This window comes from Danio aesculapii, chromosome 23, assembly GCF_903798145.1.
Source record: "Danio aesculapii chromosome 23, fDanAes4.1, whole genome shotgun sequence".
Classification (NCBI taxonomy): domain Eukaryota; kingdom Metazoa; phylum Chordata; class Actinopteri; order Cypriniformes; family Danionidae; genus Danio; species Danio aesculapii.
In genome coordinates this window covers 24,459,133-24,476,365 of record NC_079457.1, presented here as the reverse complement: position 1 = coordinate 24,476,365, position 17,233 = coordinate 24,459,133, and the positions used below count along the sequence as shown (strand labels likewise).

The window sequence follows — 17,233 nt, the reverse complement described above, 5'->3', positions numbered from 1 at the left end:
CTTCAGCATCACTACAAAGTGTAAAACACGGCCTGTGTGTGGATGCTGTCTGCAGCGTCGAGGGTGTGTGTTCACACTTCCCCCACACAAATGATAACAATGAATTTTTTGGAGGCACTACTAGTTGGTTAGTTAGCAAACCCAAGCTGATGAAGTGCGAGGTTCAGACGTGCAAAGACGAGGGAGGCAACAGTCGTCTTTTTTTAGCAAGGAAGTGTAGGAAAAGAGAATGAACACTTTGATCACACAACACACGAAAGCGCCACTGATCTCATCCTTACGATGCCGCTTGCCAGGTTTATCATGTGTGTGAGTGGGTTTCTGTGTGTGTGTGTCACACTGCAAAACTGGAGCGTGGTCCTTAGAGAGAGGCAGAAACCTTTAATTAAACAAGTGGGTTCTCTTAGCGGATTTACACAAAGTAAAACACACAAACGATAGCAGAGACTGTAGGCTGATATGACGCATGGCAGAGGTGAAAACGGGGACGGAGATAGTGGGAATGAATTGGAGCTGATGGCGTGTGTGGGGACAGTCGGAAATGAAAGAAGCCCTTGCTGAAGTGACACGGTCCATTCGCTCTTCGGCAACTCCGTGTTTGTCAGGGCCTCATGAATATTTATCATCTAAATAATAACGATAATAATCAAATGGTTCCTCGGAGGATCAGAAATAGAAATGTATTCTTTTCAGTTAAATCGCCCTGGTGTATTGCAATTAAAACTTCCACCTTTCTCATTTAGGCAGAATTAAAGGATTAGTTCATCATTTACTCGCCCTTATGTCGTTCAGAACTTGTGTGGCTCTTTTCTTTTTTGTGGCAGAACAAACCTGGAGACCTTTTGAATAGTATTTTGGTCAGAATACTTTTCTGTTCAGTTTCAAGGAATGGTAATGTAAGCTTCAAACAGGACACAAAAGAAATTATAAAACATATTTAAACTAGTCCATTCCTGTGTGCTATATTCAAAGTTTCATTCAATAGCATTTTGTCTCATAAACAGTCTAAAATGCAACTGTTAAGAATGTTAACAATAAGTGAATGATAAAAACCTTATCCTAAATGTTGAAAATTCTACTTCAGGCTATCTACTGGCCTACTTCATTCAGTTTGGCACACAACATCAAGATGTTAATATTAGGTTAGATTTAGGCCATGATGTCAGATGACCAAATTTCAATGTCTAGCCAGCATCTGAGGACAACATTATTTTGAGGTCTAATAATGATGTGTAATTACGTTGATATTTGGTTGATTTTAGGTTGTGTTGGAAAGTGACCAAAATCCAATACAGAAGTCCACACGACGTCAAGGTGTAACATGATTAGAAGTTGATATTTGGTTGATTTTAGGTTGATTTCTAGGTTGGATATTGGAAATTGGCGTCGGCCTGATGTTGGGTTCTGACATCAACCTGATTTCATTTCCAAACAAAAATCTAAAATCCCCACAACGTTGGGGTACGTTAGGGTACAACGTCAATATGACGTCATGTTGACATCCTGTGCCTGCAGGGTTAGTTGTGATTTGTAGGCAGAGGTTATATTAATTGTAAATCAGCATGCATGTTTTTTAAGGAATGATGGAAATTCATTAATGGACATGTGAGGTGAGCTTTTGAGAAGGTCTCTGTAATAATACGGATGTGACAATGGAGGTGAGAATCCAATTGCAAAGATTTTATTATACAAGGAATGGTCAGGCAGGCAAGGGTCAATCACAGGAGCAAACAGTATAATCCAAAAGAGAAGTCAAAAACAGACAAAGAGGCCAGTCCAGGTGGCTAGCATCAGAAAACAATATACAAGGCAAAGAATCAAACATGGAAAAGTAAGGCAAGGAGAAATGCTTCGTAATGTGTACAGGTAACAACAAGACTCAGCAATGTCTGTATGTGTGTGAGTGCTGTATAAATAGTCCTTCTAATCAGTGCTTGTACAGCTTCAGCTGTGCGAGTTTGTAATCAGTCAGGATCAGGAACCCGTGTGTGTGGTGCATGCTTGGAGTTGTAGTCCATGTAATGGTGAATTTTTAGTCCATTAGTGATCTGCAGCTGCTAGATTGCTGATAATCATAACAGTCGGTTTCACTTACAAATTACAGTGCTTCGAATTTATTCCAATATTTACAAATGTTTCATGAATGAAGCATTTTTAAAATATAAAATATGTCATTTTATATTCACTTGTAAAGAGTGAAAAGTTTGATTTGCGCATCTTTTGTATTCTGTACATTTCACACTAGTCATGCCTCATGACACAGACTCATCGTATTGCTTCATTAGACTTATAAAAAATGCAGGATCACTTTTAAAATACTTTTATGCCGCTTTTATCACTTTGAAACTTTTCAGTCCCAATCCTCATTCACTTCAATTATATGAAAAAGAGTGACCTGAATTTTAGATCCTCTTTGTGTTTCATAGACATCATACGACTTTGGAACGACTCGAGCAAACGATGACAGAAATTTCATTTTTTGCGTAAATCATTTATTCAACATCAATTCCTGAGTGGCAGAATGTTTAATAAGAAATAGACAAAGTCGTTTGCCCAAAAAACACTGCTTTCTTATTTTCATAGTGAAAAAAAAAGCTGATTAGGTCCCTCCAGCGTAAGGATGGGAACGCTGAGGCATAGCAATTGAGGATGTTTTGTGAATGCAAAGCTTGCTTGAAATGGTCCGTGGTGAATTAGAGTGACTTGTTTGTACACCCACCCAGCTGTGACCGAATATTCAAGTCTAGGGCACTGAGCTGTTCTTCAGCCCGGGTTAAGCCACTTCACTCTGCCATCTGTATCGACATGGGCTCCTTCTGATCCGTGTGGAGCTGCTGGAAGACTGTGCCTCATCTTAACCCAATTTTACATCAGTAATAGGGTTTGTGTTTGGCGCTCACCCTTGAACTCACACCTTAAACAAACCTTATAGTGTGAACAAGACTAGCGGCTAGCCAATTATCTAAACACCACTAACAGTACATCATGTAATTAGCGTTGCTTGCAAACTCTCGACATTAAATATTAAGCTTTGGCACGTAACTCATCCCGAACCGTGTGTGTGCTGGATGCATGAGTAGAGGTACAAGCTATAAAACGTAAGGATGATGGAGTGTTTTGGCCAAGGCCAGCGAGCAGTCACCCAGAACACATTAGAAAGATGCTAACATGCTAACAAGCGATGCAGAGTTTATTCATAACAAATAGATTTACAGAATGAAATGAATCAAAGTAAGACTGTACACCTAATTAAATAGTTTTATAGACATGAAAATGTTTATATAATTAATATGAATAATAATGAATGCACAATTTTTTTTAATGTCTGCTCTCTCATTATATGTAAACATGTACTTTATCTTCTGAGCAGTTCTCAGAGTCACTTCATGAGCATTTCACATTTTTGGTGGGGAAATTATCATCACATGAAGTACACAGAAACTCTAGAATGTTTATGACAACTCGTCAAAGAAGTTTGGCTCAACTAAATTAAATGATTATGACTTTAAGATTATGATTATGGCATTTTTCTTCCATGTTTTATTCTGAACAGGAAAAAACTGAATTAGGGACAAAAACAAAGCAGTTGTATAAGCTGTGATATTGTATAAATGTAATTGCAATTGTAAAAGTATTTAAAATAATTGAATCAAAATTAATTAAATAAATATTTAACATTTTTATGTTCTCCCTACTGAAAAAAAACAGCTTAAACCAGCCTAGGCTGGTTGGCTGGTTTTAGCTGGTTGACCAGCCTGGTTTTAGAGGGGTTTTGGCCATTTCCAGGCTGGTTTCCAGCCATTTCCAGCCTGGTCTTAGCTGGATTGATTGCTAAAGTTACTTATAAACCATAAAAACTTTAGTTTAAAATGGAATAGATACACACAAATATACAAGTAACTATATAAAGTTATACTACTACTACTACTACTACTACTACTACTACTACTGCTACTACTACTACTACTAATAATAATAATAATAATAGCGACACAGTGACTCAGTGGTTAGCATTGTCACCTTACAGCAAGAAGGTTGCTTGTTCAAGTCCCGGCTGGGTCAGTTTGCGTTTCTGTGTGGAGTTTGCATGTTCTCCCCGTGGTGGCATGGGTTTCCTCCAGTCATCCAGAACACATTAGAAAGATGCCAACATGCTAACAAGCAATGCAGAGTTTATGCATAACAAATAGATTTACCGAATGAAGGAATCAAAGTAAGACTGTACACCTAATTAAATTGTGTTGTAGACAAAAAAATGGTAATACGAATAATATGAATAATAATTAATGTACAGTTTTGTTTGCCGTTTTCTGCGCCTGCAATCTCATTATACTTAGACATGAGCTTTATCTCCTGAGTAGCACTTAGAGTCATTTCATGAGCATTTTACAGATTTTAGAGGATGAAATTATTATTATGTCAAGGACACAGAAACTCTAGAATGTTTATGACAACTCGTTAAAGAAGTTTGGCTTAACTTAATTAAATGATTAGTTTAAGGGGAAGCATATAAAAATCATTTTCATGTTTTTATTCTTAACAGGAAAAAAACTGGATTAGGGACAAAAATAAAGTAGTTGTATAAGCTGAGAAAAAAATTCTTTAAAATAATTAGATCTAAATAAATAAAATAAATAAATATTTTAATTCATTATGTTCTGATTACTTTAATTCAATTTGAAGCATAACACATTTAGTTTTTAGAATAAATAGATAATAAAAATAAATACTAATAAAGTCATAATAATCTTAATTTAAGGGGCCTTTAGGGGAATAAATGTGAATAATACTTTAATTCTTAACAGAAAAAAATCTGAATTAGGAACAAAAAATAAAGTATATTACATATAAATATGTAATATTAATGTAACGACAATTGTAAAAATATTTCAAATAATTAATAATAAATAATGAAATATATTAGGTTATGATTAGTAGAGTTACATTTAAACCATAAAAGCTTAAGTTTAAAATGGAATATAAAATATAAAATACAAAATAAATAATATAAAGTAATAATAATAATAATAAAAGTAATAATTACTAAAATAATAATATGTAATTTAGGAAAAATAGATCAGATTTCACAGGGCCCTATACCTTACAACCCCTTCGATTATGACATCACTGCAATGCAACGTTATCCTCATTTTCTCTCTTTTTTCAATTTTCAGCCCTGAAGGACCCATGCAGTGAGGTGACCTGTAGCTTTGGCAGCACCTGCATCCAGTCATCGGATGGTCTGTCCGCCAAGTGTATGTGCCCTCTGAGCTGTGAAAACGTCCCCAAGCATGTGGTGTGTGGCAGCGACGGCCTGGACTACCAAAGCGAATGTGAACTCAACATGAAGGCCTGCGCCACTCAGAAGAACATCCGTGTGCATCACCAGGGCCGCTGCGGTGAGTCTGTGGAGCAGTTATACACTCATTAGCACTGCAGTTAATATCATTATCGCATCTGCTTCAATTACTGTACCAGTCATGGCAGTTGTGAGTGCAGGTCATTTTGGCTGCTTTTAGTATGCAGTTGTGGTCAGCATTAGGGAGTGTTGTTTTTAAAATGCAAGGGGTGCCCATTAATAAAGTACAAAGTTAAAATAGTGCTGTCAGTTTAAAATCAGCTTTATTTCCATAGCACTTTAAACAATACAGAATGTTAAAGCGTCTTGGTCGTTGGCTACTTAGGAATTAGTATTTCATTAATGTATTCATTCATTCATTCAATGTACTTTGACTTAGTCCCTTATTTATCAGGGCTCGTCACAGCGGAATGAACCTCCAACTATTCCAGCATGTTTTATGCAACGGATGCCGCCAACCTAGTACTAGGAAACACCCATACACTCTTGCATTCACACACGCACTCATACAATACAGCCAACTTTGTTAATCCAATGCAAACAAGCAAACTCCACACAGAAATGCCAACTGGTCCAGCTGGGACCCAAACCAGTGACCTGCTTGCTGTGAGGAGACAGTGCTAACCACTGAGCCATCATGCCACCCAGAATGAATATTTATTAACTGTAATATATATGCTATTATTTGATTATGTAATGAATTATATAATATTATACTTGTGTTAGTATATTTAATTTAAGTAAATGCTGTTTTATTTACGATTAAACTTGTTATAAAAGTTGAAACCAGAAAAACAAAGAGCTGCAAAGATTTGACATTATTAATCATCACACAATAAATTGAATGGGTCACACTTTATTTGAATGTATAATTTATGCTATTAACAAACCATTAACTAAGAATATTTGCTCAATCAACTGTTAATTAGCTGTTTATTAACAGTTAGTAAGGTAGTAGTAAAATAAGATCATACTTTATAAAGGCTAATAAACAGTAATAACTTAATAATAGGCATGTATTAAGCCAATAGTAAATGATTTGAATCATTAATTAAACTACAGTATTACCATTGAATATTATAAATGTTAAATTTTGATACACTTTTGATCAATTTAGTGTGAGTTAATTTCTTTTATACACCCCGCAATAAAAAATAATATATATATATATATATATATATATATACATATGTGTGTGTGTGTGTATGTATGTATGTATGTATGTATGTATGTATGTATGTATGTATGTATGTATGTATGTATGTATATCACATGTATAATATAACACAAGAATGACTAGCTATTTTAAATACATTCAAATATAAAAAAAAAATTGAATACAAACTAGTTTAAAATATTTATTTTAAATGGTAAGACATTTAACAGTAGCTGTGTTTCCATCCACCTATTTTTATGCACATTTTAGATATGCGCATAAAAAAACAGTTGATGGAAGCGGCAAGATGCGCATATATTTTGAAAATGCACATAAAAAACGTATGCACATAGCTGAGAAGGATAAACTTTTTATCCAATACAAAAAGATGCACATAAATTACAATGGAAATACTTTTACCGAGCAAATTCCAGTATGCAGTATGTTATAGGAGATCATGTGATGATAAAAATGTGTGTGAATGGACAAATCAGCAGGCTGAGCACACTGTAAAACATCTGAAAGGTTGTTTTGGTCATTATAAAACACCTTAACTGCTTCAGTATTAGTGTTATTATATTATTAATTACCTCCAGAACTGTCATGCCTTCAAACGCCACCACTCCTTCATTGCATGTCGGCATTTGTTTTCAGAAGCGCAAGTCATTTATTAAATGAAGAAAAGATTCACGCAGCTTCTCTTACTGCACCAACTTCCATTTTTACTGTTGATATTTGGCACCAGTTAATCAGGAAGTGACGATTTTGTTCTTTTTGACTTGTTGGATGGAAACGCTGCTTTATTTGTGCGTTTTTTATGCAATATTCCAGTTTTGTGTACATATTCATTCGCATTTTTTGATGGAAACTAGTGAAACTTGTGAGCAGTAGTGTATATGTTTTATTTGTATTCAAATTTTTTTAAAGATTTGAAAAAACACCCCTCTTTACGAGACTTTACTGTTACGGTATTGCATGTTAACACTTGTTGTCTTGTCATAGTCCTTGAGAGAAATCCTTTGATTATGTAACACATTACATGTATTTCATCATCCCCGGTGGGATTTCGATTCTGCATGCTTGTTAAAGAGCATTACTGAGGAATTCTGAGTAGAAAAATTCAACTGATCAATTATTCCGCTGAAGGCTCCCGTCACGTCACACCTCGCCATGCTAACTGTCTGGACTTTTGAGCTCTTCTTCTTTGATTTAATCCTGGCTGTTTCATGTTGGTGGGGGAGTTTGAATCATGGGGACAGAGTGGCGTTCATGAAAAGCCCCCTTCCCACCCTGCTCTGTCTAATGACATTTCCCTTCCACGCTGCCTGACAAGCTGTCAGAGTCTTTTTTTTCCAGCTTATTCCACCCCGCTCTGACATTTCAGACTTTTATTTTGATCTCTTTTATTCATCTGTTCTGCATGATGAAGCCTGGACACGTTCACATTTTAAGTCAATAAAGTGGACTGGCATGTTAAAAATGCTTTAGTAGGTCATGTCCTGCTTTAGGTCTCTATATATTTGCTTTAATAAACCTTTATATCTTTCACTCTCACTTATTGTGGTTTTCGGGAATCTGTTCTTTTCTTATTCCTTAATAAAGATCCGACACTCTTATTTAACCTTGGCATTTTATAAATTGGACATTATCCTTTTATGTTGTTAAAGGGAACTCATTAGGCACATTGACTGTCAGCAGTTCACCCTTTAATGGTAAATCCACCCATTCAATCAATCACAACCAGTGTCTCAAAACTGGCTTATTGAATTTTCTATTCAAATAGAAACATTGATCTAGTATAACTATGCTGTTTGTTTCTGCAGACATTGTAGAGTGTTTATGAGAACTGTGTGTGTTTTTGACATTGTTTTGTGCTTATTGCATGTAAGACAGCACAGAGAACTTCAGTATAATACTACACAATAGGGCTGCACAATATTAAAAAAATGTACATTGCGATATTTCAATTGTATATAAAGGAATATAAATTTTAATTTAAAAATGAATATATCAAGGAATATAACAATTTTAATATAAAAGATAATATAATCAACAAATTACAAGCAAAGATAAATAAAAAGGAGCAAATATACAAATAATACAAAAATAAAAAAATCACATGTACAATAAAGCTGTATATTCTTCATTGTGTAAATGATTAAATACAATTAATCTCTATTTAAGCTACAAACGTAACATTTCCTTGTGCCCAAATGCTTTAAACTTGCTTGAAATGTTTACGCAGGCCTTAAAAACACAAGCGATTTATAAAATTGTATTATGGTTAAACTAGAAATGACTCCAAAACTCTCATGTGTTCTAAGATGTCTCTAAACTGTAATCACACATTGCGATATCGATGCTAAAATGATATATTGTGCAGCTCTACTACACAACACACCGTCTGACAGCTGGCTTTCACTGCATCCTAATCAAGAAAAACCGTTTATCAAGAGTTTAAACTGGCAAGACTTTAATACATGTAAATACAGTTGAAGTCCAAATGATTAGCCTAGCCTTCCTGTGAAATTGTAATTCTTTAAAAATATTTCCAAGTGTTAATATACATGATAATCATACTCAAACCAAATGTTTTGTTTTGGTTGAATTTCAGAGACACAAGCTCCACCTTCTTCTGAAAAGAGGGTGGAGAACAGCAGCTCATTTGCATTTAAAGGGACAAACATGAAAACAGTGATGTTTCTTACAAAAATGGGCATTTACAACATGATTTAACAAATGATCTGTATGCTATTTTAAGTAAAGAAAAAAAGTCATATTACATAATTACAGTTGAAGTATTTCTGAATTATGAAGTACCCCCTGAATTGTTAGCCCTCCTATTTTTTACCCAATTTCTGTTTAAAGGACTGAAGATTTTTTCAACACATTTCTGAATATAATGGTTTTAATAACTCATTTTTAATAACAATAATAATAATAATTTATTTTATCTTTGCCATGATGACAGTAAATAATATTTTACTAAATATTTTTCAAGACACTTCTATTCAGCTTAAAGTGATATTTAAAGGCTTCACTAGGTTAATTAGGTTAACTAGGCAGGTTACAGTAATTAGGCAAGTGATTGTATAATGATGGTTGGTTCTGTAGACTATAGAAAAAACAACATAAAGGGGCTAATAATACTGATGTTAAAATGTTTAATAAAAAAAAAACATTTCTTTTATTCTAGTCGAATTAAAACAAATAAGACTTTCTCCAGAAGAAAAAATATTATCAGACATACTGTGAAAATTTCCTTGCTCTGTTAAACATCATTTGGGAAATATTTAAAAAGGAAAAAAAATTCAAAGGGGGCTAATAATTCTGACTTCAACTGTATGTTTTTTTATTATACAAATTTGAAAAAAAGTGAAAAATAGGCATAATAGATCTCCTTCATAAAAATCAACATAGTTATAATTCTGTTTTCTGTTTTCTTTAAAATGCTTGCAGTGCCAAATTTAATTTGCTTAATCAATATTTTTGTTTTGTTTTTCAGTTTTAAAATAAATACATTTGCTTGAAGTATATTGAATATAAAAAAACATTGAAATTGAATATATTTTTCCTTCCTTGGCAATGCAGTTGTTTCCAATGTACAAACCTATTGCCAGAAAGGTTTGAAAAGCTTATGCTTATGCTCTAAAAACACTTGGCCATGGGGTGATAATAACAAACATAATTGAAAGGTTTTTTTTTTTTTATTCTGAGTAATTTTGCTTTTAAAGTAGCTTATGAGTCTTTTTTTTTACTAAGCAACAAGGGAAAGTACCAGTTTAGATGATTTCATCGCTCTATTTTTCATGAACTTTCTGAGAGAAAGGCTTGTGACATTGTGGTGTTTCCTGCGGCTGACAGACTCAGAGGGAAGTCACCTCTTGTAAATGATGGCTCTCTGGGCGGCCGGGTTGGATGAATGCCTTGGGTCCCTGAGGACGTGTGGAGTATGTTTCTCTGCGGCTCTGGGGAGACTGGCTTTCCATTTAACCCCCTTGGGAGAACAAAGTACCAAAGAGGACAGACAGCTACTTTAAATCTAACTTAGAGACACCATTCTTGCGGTTACTGACTCTCAGATTCAATTCATGCACAAAAACAGCCAACACATATTACTTTTATCACTCACTTTGACGTTTGGCTAGGAATAAAAAATGGCTTCCAAAATGTCTACAGTACATCAACGATCTCAAACTCAATTCCTGGAGAACCACAACTCTGCACAGTTTAGCTCCACCTCCACCACCTTAGCTCCACCTTCAACTCACACCTGCTTCATATTGTTTAGTAGTCTTGAACACCTTGATTAGTTGGATTAGCTGTGTTTGATTAGGGTTTGAGCAAAACTGTGCAGAGCTGCGGCCCTCCATCAATCGAATTCGATCAATCGGTCTATACAGTAGTATTAGTTATGACATGCTTTAATATAGTGTGAATGACATTTTTTATCTGTCTTGTTTTCTAAAAAATAAAAACCATCTTAATATCATGAAAACCATTAATTAAAATAAAAATGGTGATTTTTTGTATTTATTTTTTTAAGTAAATATCTAAGCAACTTTAGACCAAGATATACACTACCGGTCAGAAGTTTAGGGTCAGTTTTATTTATTAATTTTTTTAAAGAAAATTATCCTGTTCATCAAGGCGGCATTTATTAAATGTAAAAAAAAATAAAAAATTGTTAAATATTTATATAAAAAAAATTAAAAATGACTTTTCTATTGTATGTAGTTTCAAATGAAATTATTACTCCAGTCATTATTACTTTTATTACTATTACCATTAATAATAATAATAATATTATTAATAATAATAATTAATATTAGAGTGATTTCTGAAGGATCATGTGACTCTGAAGACTGGAGTAATGAAGCTGAAAATTCATTTTTAAAATCACTGGAATAAATTATTAAATTAATTTATAAGCTACTTTTGAACAGTTATTTTATAGCGCAATAAAATTTCACAATTTTACAATTTGTACTGTATTTTTATTAAATAAATGCAGCTTTGGTGAGCAGGAGAAGCTTATTTTAAAACATTTAAAAACCCTACTGACCCCAAACTTTCGACCGGTAGTGTATTTCAACATAAATTTAATAAAAAAAACATCAATATTACTTCAGTTTTCCTTTGTTTTTCAGGATAGCGTGGTTAAACATGGGGTGGGGGGTGGGGGGTCTGACAATTATAATTCATATATACTTTTAAGGAAAATATTTGTAAATCTTTAAATGAGAGAAAAGGTTATTTTAGATTGTTTTTTAAATTTTGTCCTGCTTTTCCAGAAAACATCTAAAAAGAAACACTGGAAAGAAAAAAAATCTAAGAAGGCGTTTTGTTTATTTATATATTTTTTTATTCTATGTAAGTCTCGTAACAGCGAAATTTTTTTAAAACATTTTATTTGTCAAGAAGACACACAAAACATGCAACAAAGGCTCATTCTGAAAGCATCCCCCTACACCGAAAAAAATTATCCAAAGATGATTCCTTGGATTTACCACATTTTTTTCTTACATTAAATGGTTGTAAAAAAATTATTTGGGCAGAATTTAAACAGACAAATTAAGTTTAACATTACAAAATGTAATTTATTTGTTCAATTTCAACAGTCAGTCAGTGCTTTTGAAAACACTATTGGTTGGGCTTAGGGTAGGAGGAGAGTGGGTCAGTCGATCGGTCAGTCAGTCAGTCGACAGCAGCCTCTGGTAGATTTACGTGAGAAGAGCAGGCATGAATGGCACTCGAGAAAGAAATTTGAGATCTCAAAAAGCATACACAGTGGCTTCTGGTGGATTCACGAAAATAAAACCTGAAATAAAATATGTATACGTACCTGGGACGTATTTGATGCTCTCCAGAAATGTATATAGTGGTACATTTTCAGAAAGAACCTGGGTTGCAACCATCTAAACAACCAATTTGTCCATGAAACTAAAATATTTATGGTTTTTGTCTGGATTCTTTCATGTTTCAAGTAAACACATCTAAAAAAATCGTTAAAAATAGATAATTCGGGTTGCTATTATTATTGCTTAGATGCTTTTTTCTTTCCCAGATATGTGATATCATTAGACAAAAAAAAGAGTATAAATTGTATTTATTTATTTATTTGTCAAGACATTTTGTTCTCCTCTGCAGCAAATAAAGGAACAAAAAAACAACCCCACAATCCATCGTACAGCAGGACACAGGCCACTGTTATTTCAAAGCGCACTCAGACACCTTTTTGGCCAGCTCTGTATACACATTGATCCCTGTAAATCGCAGCTACAGCTACTGTTCCTCCCCAACACATGCATTAAGGTCTTGGCCAGCAACTGTCAGGCCCACAGATACAGGAGCTAGACTAATGGAGCGGCCTCAAACACACACTCCCTGCTGGAGCGAGACTCAGTGTTTCTGGCTAATTACAGCCACCCCTGCATGGCACTGTTAGGCAGCGATACACTGAATGCTGGCTCCAACCGGCCTCTTTTAATGGGAGCTAATGGTTTCTCCAGTGGTAATGGCTGGCTTGCGTGGCGAGATGTTGTTGGAGTTGCTGCCCGCATTGTGCTGGACTCTTTTGGTCTGGCTCCATACTCTCCCCTCCTTTGAGAGCCGTCCTATTATTGTGTTAGTTTACACCAATCCCTGACCTGGCATCAGCTCTTCCTGTCAGCCCGCCTCTTTCTTTGGACTTTCCTGTCCAGCGCTTGTGTGTTTGGTTTAATTCAAAGCCCTGTACCTACTGATTTGAATTTGTGTGCACTTAGGATGGTTTGGTGGTTGATTATTAACTAGACAAGTCACTGAAGGGTTATTTTTGGTGTTTTCTTGTTCTGTAATTTTTGTTGTATTATTATTTTTATTAGCTTTTTTATTTTAGTTACAATATTTATTTGTTTGTTTATTTAATTATTTTGGTTGAGCTTTTAAGTTTAGCACTTGTGTAATTTAAAAATAAATATTCAGAGCCCTGGAACTACTGATTTGGATTCGTGTGCACATATGATGGCTTAGCTGGTCGATAATTAACTGGATGTTCAAAGGTATTTTTTGTTTGTTTGTTTGTTTGTTTGTTAGGTTTTTTTTGCGTCTTTGTTTAATAATCTTATTTATTTATTATTGCTGTTTAATTAATTCATAAATTTTATTATTATTTATTAATATATATATATATATATATATATATATATATATATATATATATATATATATATATATATATATATATATATATATATATATATATATATATATATATATATATATATATGTATATATATATATGTGTGTGTGTGTGTTATTTACATTATGTTATTTTTTTACTTAATTATTTTACTTTATTTTACTTTTTTTTATGGGTTATGTCCAGTCTTTTATTTATTTTTATTCAGAGCCTTGGAGTTACTGATGCTACTACATGCACTTACACAGTAAAACCCGATAAGTTAAGTTAACTTAAACCATAAACCATTTGAGGAAACTTATTGGGGCAAACCATTTGAGTTTTGAAACCAAATGGTTTAAGTACTGTAAACTTATATATATTGAATCATATACGCTTATACTGTTTGAGTTGATATCGTCAAACAGTTAGAGTATTAGTAACTTAAACATTTTAAGTTCAGTTATCAAATCTGTATGAGTTCAGTTAACTTAAATTATTCGAGTCCAAACAACTGTATAGCTACTCAAGCGGGTTGAGGAAACCGATTGCGGCAAGTTGATTGAACTCAAATGAATAAAGTTAGTCAACTTAAATGGTTTGTCGCAATCGGTTTTCTCAAACCTTTTGAGTAGCTATACAGTTGTTATGACTTAATTTGTTCTATTACCTCAACACTAGCACAATAGATTTTAACATGAAGCAAAAACTAGCACGTATAAAGAAGAAATTACATTAAAAAGGTGTGAAAGTTTGACATGGTTGATATTTAACCAGAAATGCAAAAGCTTTTTTGTGTTTTAATTGTGTCATTTTCTACTAAATTATTTATTTATTTATTTATTTATTTATTTATTTATAAGTGCTCTGTGAAATCCAGTGTTTTTGTGTTCATTGAATGGAATGGAATAGATTGGAATTGAATGTTTGTGAGTGTGAGTGTCATTGCATTAAAATACATCTAACATGTTATTTTCTTACCTTTTTGCAATACCTTTGACTCACAATGCATTTTGAAATACACATTGAGTTTTGCTACAAATATCCCAAGTTGTATTGATGGAAATGCAATTTTATTTTTCCAAAATTAGTCTAAATGCAATTGGGGCAAATAACATTTAAATAATTATTTTTGCTACATTTCTGCTTACATTTCTTAATCAAAGTTTGCAACTTATAAAAGTAATATATTTGTATGTAATTTACATACTAAAACTGGTTGAACATGATAAATGGTAAATTAAATGATTGCCTTTTTATTTAATACCAAATTTTGTCATAAATAATACTAAATAATAAATAATAAATAAAAATATTGCCATTTTAAATACATTTAAAAAATACGTTTTGCTACTAATATGCTTTCTTGGTATTGTCCAGTGATTTTGTTTTTACTCAGAGCCCTTTAAGAACTTACTTGTATTTGTGTGCACTTAGGGTGGATTGACCGGTCGATAATTAACTGGACTAGTTGTTCAAAAGCCACTGCTTTGTTGATTTGGAAAATATGTCATTGTACAAATCCCATGAGTCCATCTGTGTGTTATTGGCTTTCATGATGTCTCTCTATCTCTCTGGCTTTGTCTTCATTTCCCGCTTATTTTGTTTCCATTTTCTTGTTCTCTTTATTCGCCTGTGTTTCTTCCTCCCCTCTCGATCTTTGTTTTGTTTACGTGTTTTGTCTTTCTTGTCTAATTTCCTCTGTCCTCTCTGTCTCTGTCTTTCTCTCTCATCTTTTTTTCTCTCTGTCTCCATGCTTCTTTCTCTCTCTTGCGATTGTGCGACTCGCTCGCGGCTCGGCATTGTCTTAGCGCGACACTGGCTGATAAGTCCTTTGTGTCGTCTTGTTTCAGAAAAGTGTGGAGGCTGGCGAAACTGTCACACTTATTTCAATAACCATCATGGCATTTCTATTACAATTACCATCTTGCCATGCGGGGCCAGGGCCCGGAGCCCCCTGCAGCCACAAAGGCCCATCAACTCCCACATACTCATCGCTCCCATCCCGTCAGCTGTCACCCTTATCTTTTCACATTTCACTATTTCGTCTCAATAAATGACACGCCACTGACAACAGCTCCATCAATGGTGCCTAGAAGATGCTTTGAAAAAGGAGAACATTCCAGTCAAAGAAATGGGATTGTCAGCTGGGGTGTATTGATAAGGGTATGGATACTAGACACTAGAAAATCTGGTCCTGGAGGTGCTGTCCTGAAGACTTTGAATGCTTTTCAAACAAGATAATCCACATTTAATCCAGAGAGCTAGACGGCTTGAAAAAATACAGTGCAAACAATAGTGTTGTGTGGCATACAGTACATTTACAGACAACAATGCTTCATAATGTCTAAAAAGAAAGACTGGCATGTTTAATCAGACCACCCAGATGGGTTCTGTCACATCTTAGAAGCTCACCAATAACACAGAAGCTCTCCACAGCTTTCAAGTATGGCGAAACGAAAAGGAAATGATAGTTTTGGTGCAGCAAGGAGGAATTATGCAATCGAGGAAAGATTCATGAAGCTAGGGCAAAAATAGTTTTCTTGAGAAAATGGAGCCAGTACAGCACACATCTCTTCAGGATTAGCTGTGTTTTCAATTACCCTTCAAATTGGGCAAAATAAAAAGTACACTTCATGGAGACATGACAATTTCACAAAAATGCTCATACACAGAATTATGATAAAGGTTTCATGCTAGCATGAGTTAAAGAATATAAAAATATGAACAAAACTCCAAGGCAAACAGAAAATCTGAAGCTACAGTTCTTCCAAAAATCATGCTCTGTAACCTCCAGAAACACCTTTTGCACGGCTGCTCCCAAATATAATGGAGTTTCCTTGCATTTAATGTTTGAGTAACATTCCTATATGTCATTAAATATATTGGTGCCATCTGTCTTTTGGATGAGACGTTAAACCGTAAATCCCATGTCACTTCTTGTAAAGAGTAACCCCAGTGTCCTGGCCAAATTCCCTCCATCGGCTCTTACCAATCATGGCCTCCCAATCATCCCCATCCACCCGAATTGGCTCTATGATTGTCTCTCCATTCCACCAATTGGTGGTGTGTGGTGAGCGCACTGGAGCCGTTGTCCTGTGGCTGCCGTCACATCATCCAAGTGGATGCTGCACACTGGTGGTGGTGTGGAGAGACCCCCCCCCCCCCCCCCCCCCCCCCCCCCCCCCTCATGATTGTGAAGCGCTTTAAGTGTATGACCATTAAGCATGGGACGATAACTGGTTTAAAGGTTTATTGCAGGTTGGAAAGCTCAAGGTTTTAAAACTGCAAAAATTTTCTTTTATACCATTCCTAAGGGATATGTAAGGATTTTTATGTGTTTTTTTAAATGTGTTGTAAAGAAATCAGTGTTTTTGAAACTAACGACGAGAGCAGAAATCAGTGATTTATTTTAGTTCTTTAGCTTGACATGTTTACTGTTATAAAATAGTATAAATGTTTCCTAAAATAAAATGTATTTTGTTTAATGGGGGAAAAGGTGTTTTTGTTTTGGACATTTAAAAAGAACTTATTTTAGAGCAGTAACCACAATATT

The 17,233-nt window shown here is 34.3% G+C and overlaps 1 protein-coding gene across 1 annotated transcript in view; it reads left to right on the top strand.

The window, feature by feature from the left end:
- agrn (agrin) overlaps positions 1 to 17,233 on the top strand; it is a 463,463-nt gene that overhangs the window by 284,864 nt on the left and 161,366 nt on the right. Inside the window, exon 6 of the mRNA XM_056448992.1 lies at positions 5,175 to 5,399. Within this exon, the coding sequence (XP_056304967.1) occupies positions 5,175 to 5,399 (225 nt within the window). The remainder of the gene's footprint in view (positions 1 to 5,174; positions 5,400 to 17,233) is intronic.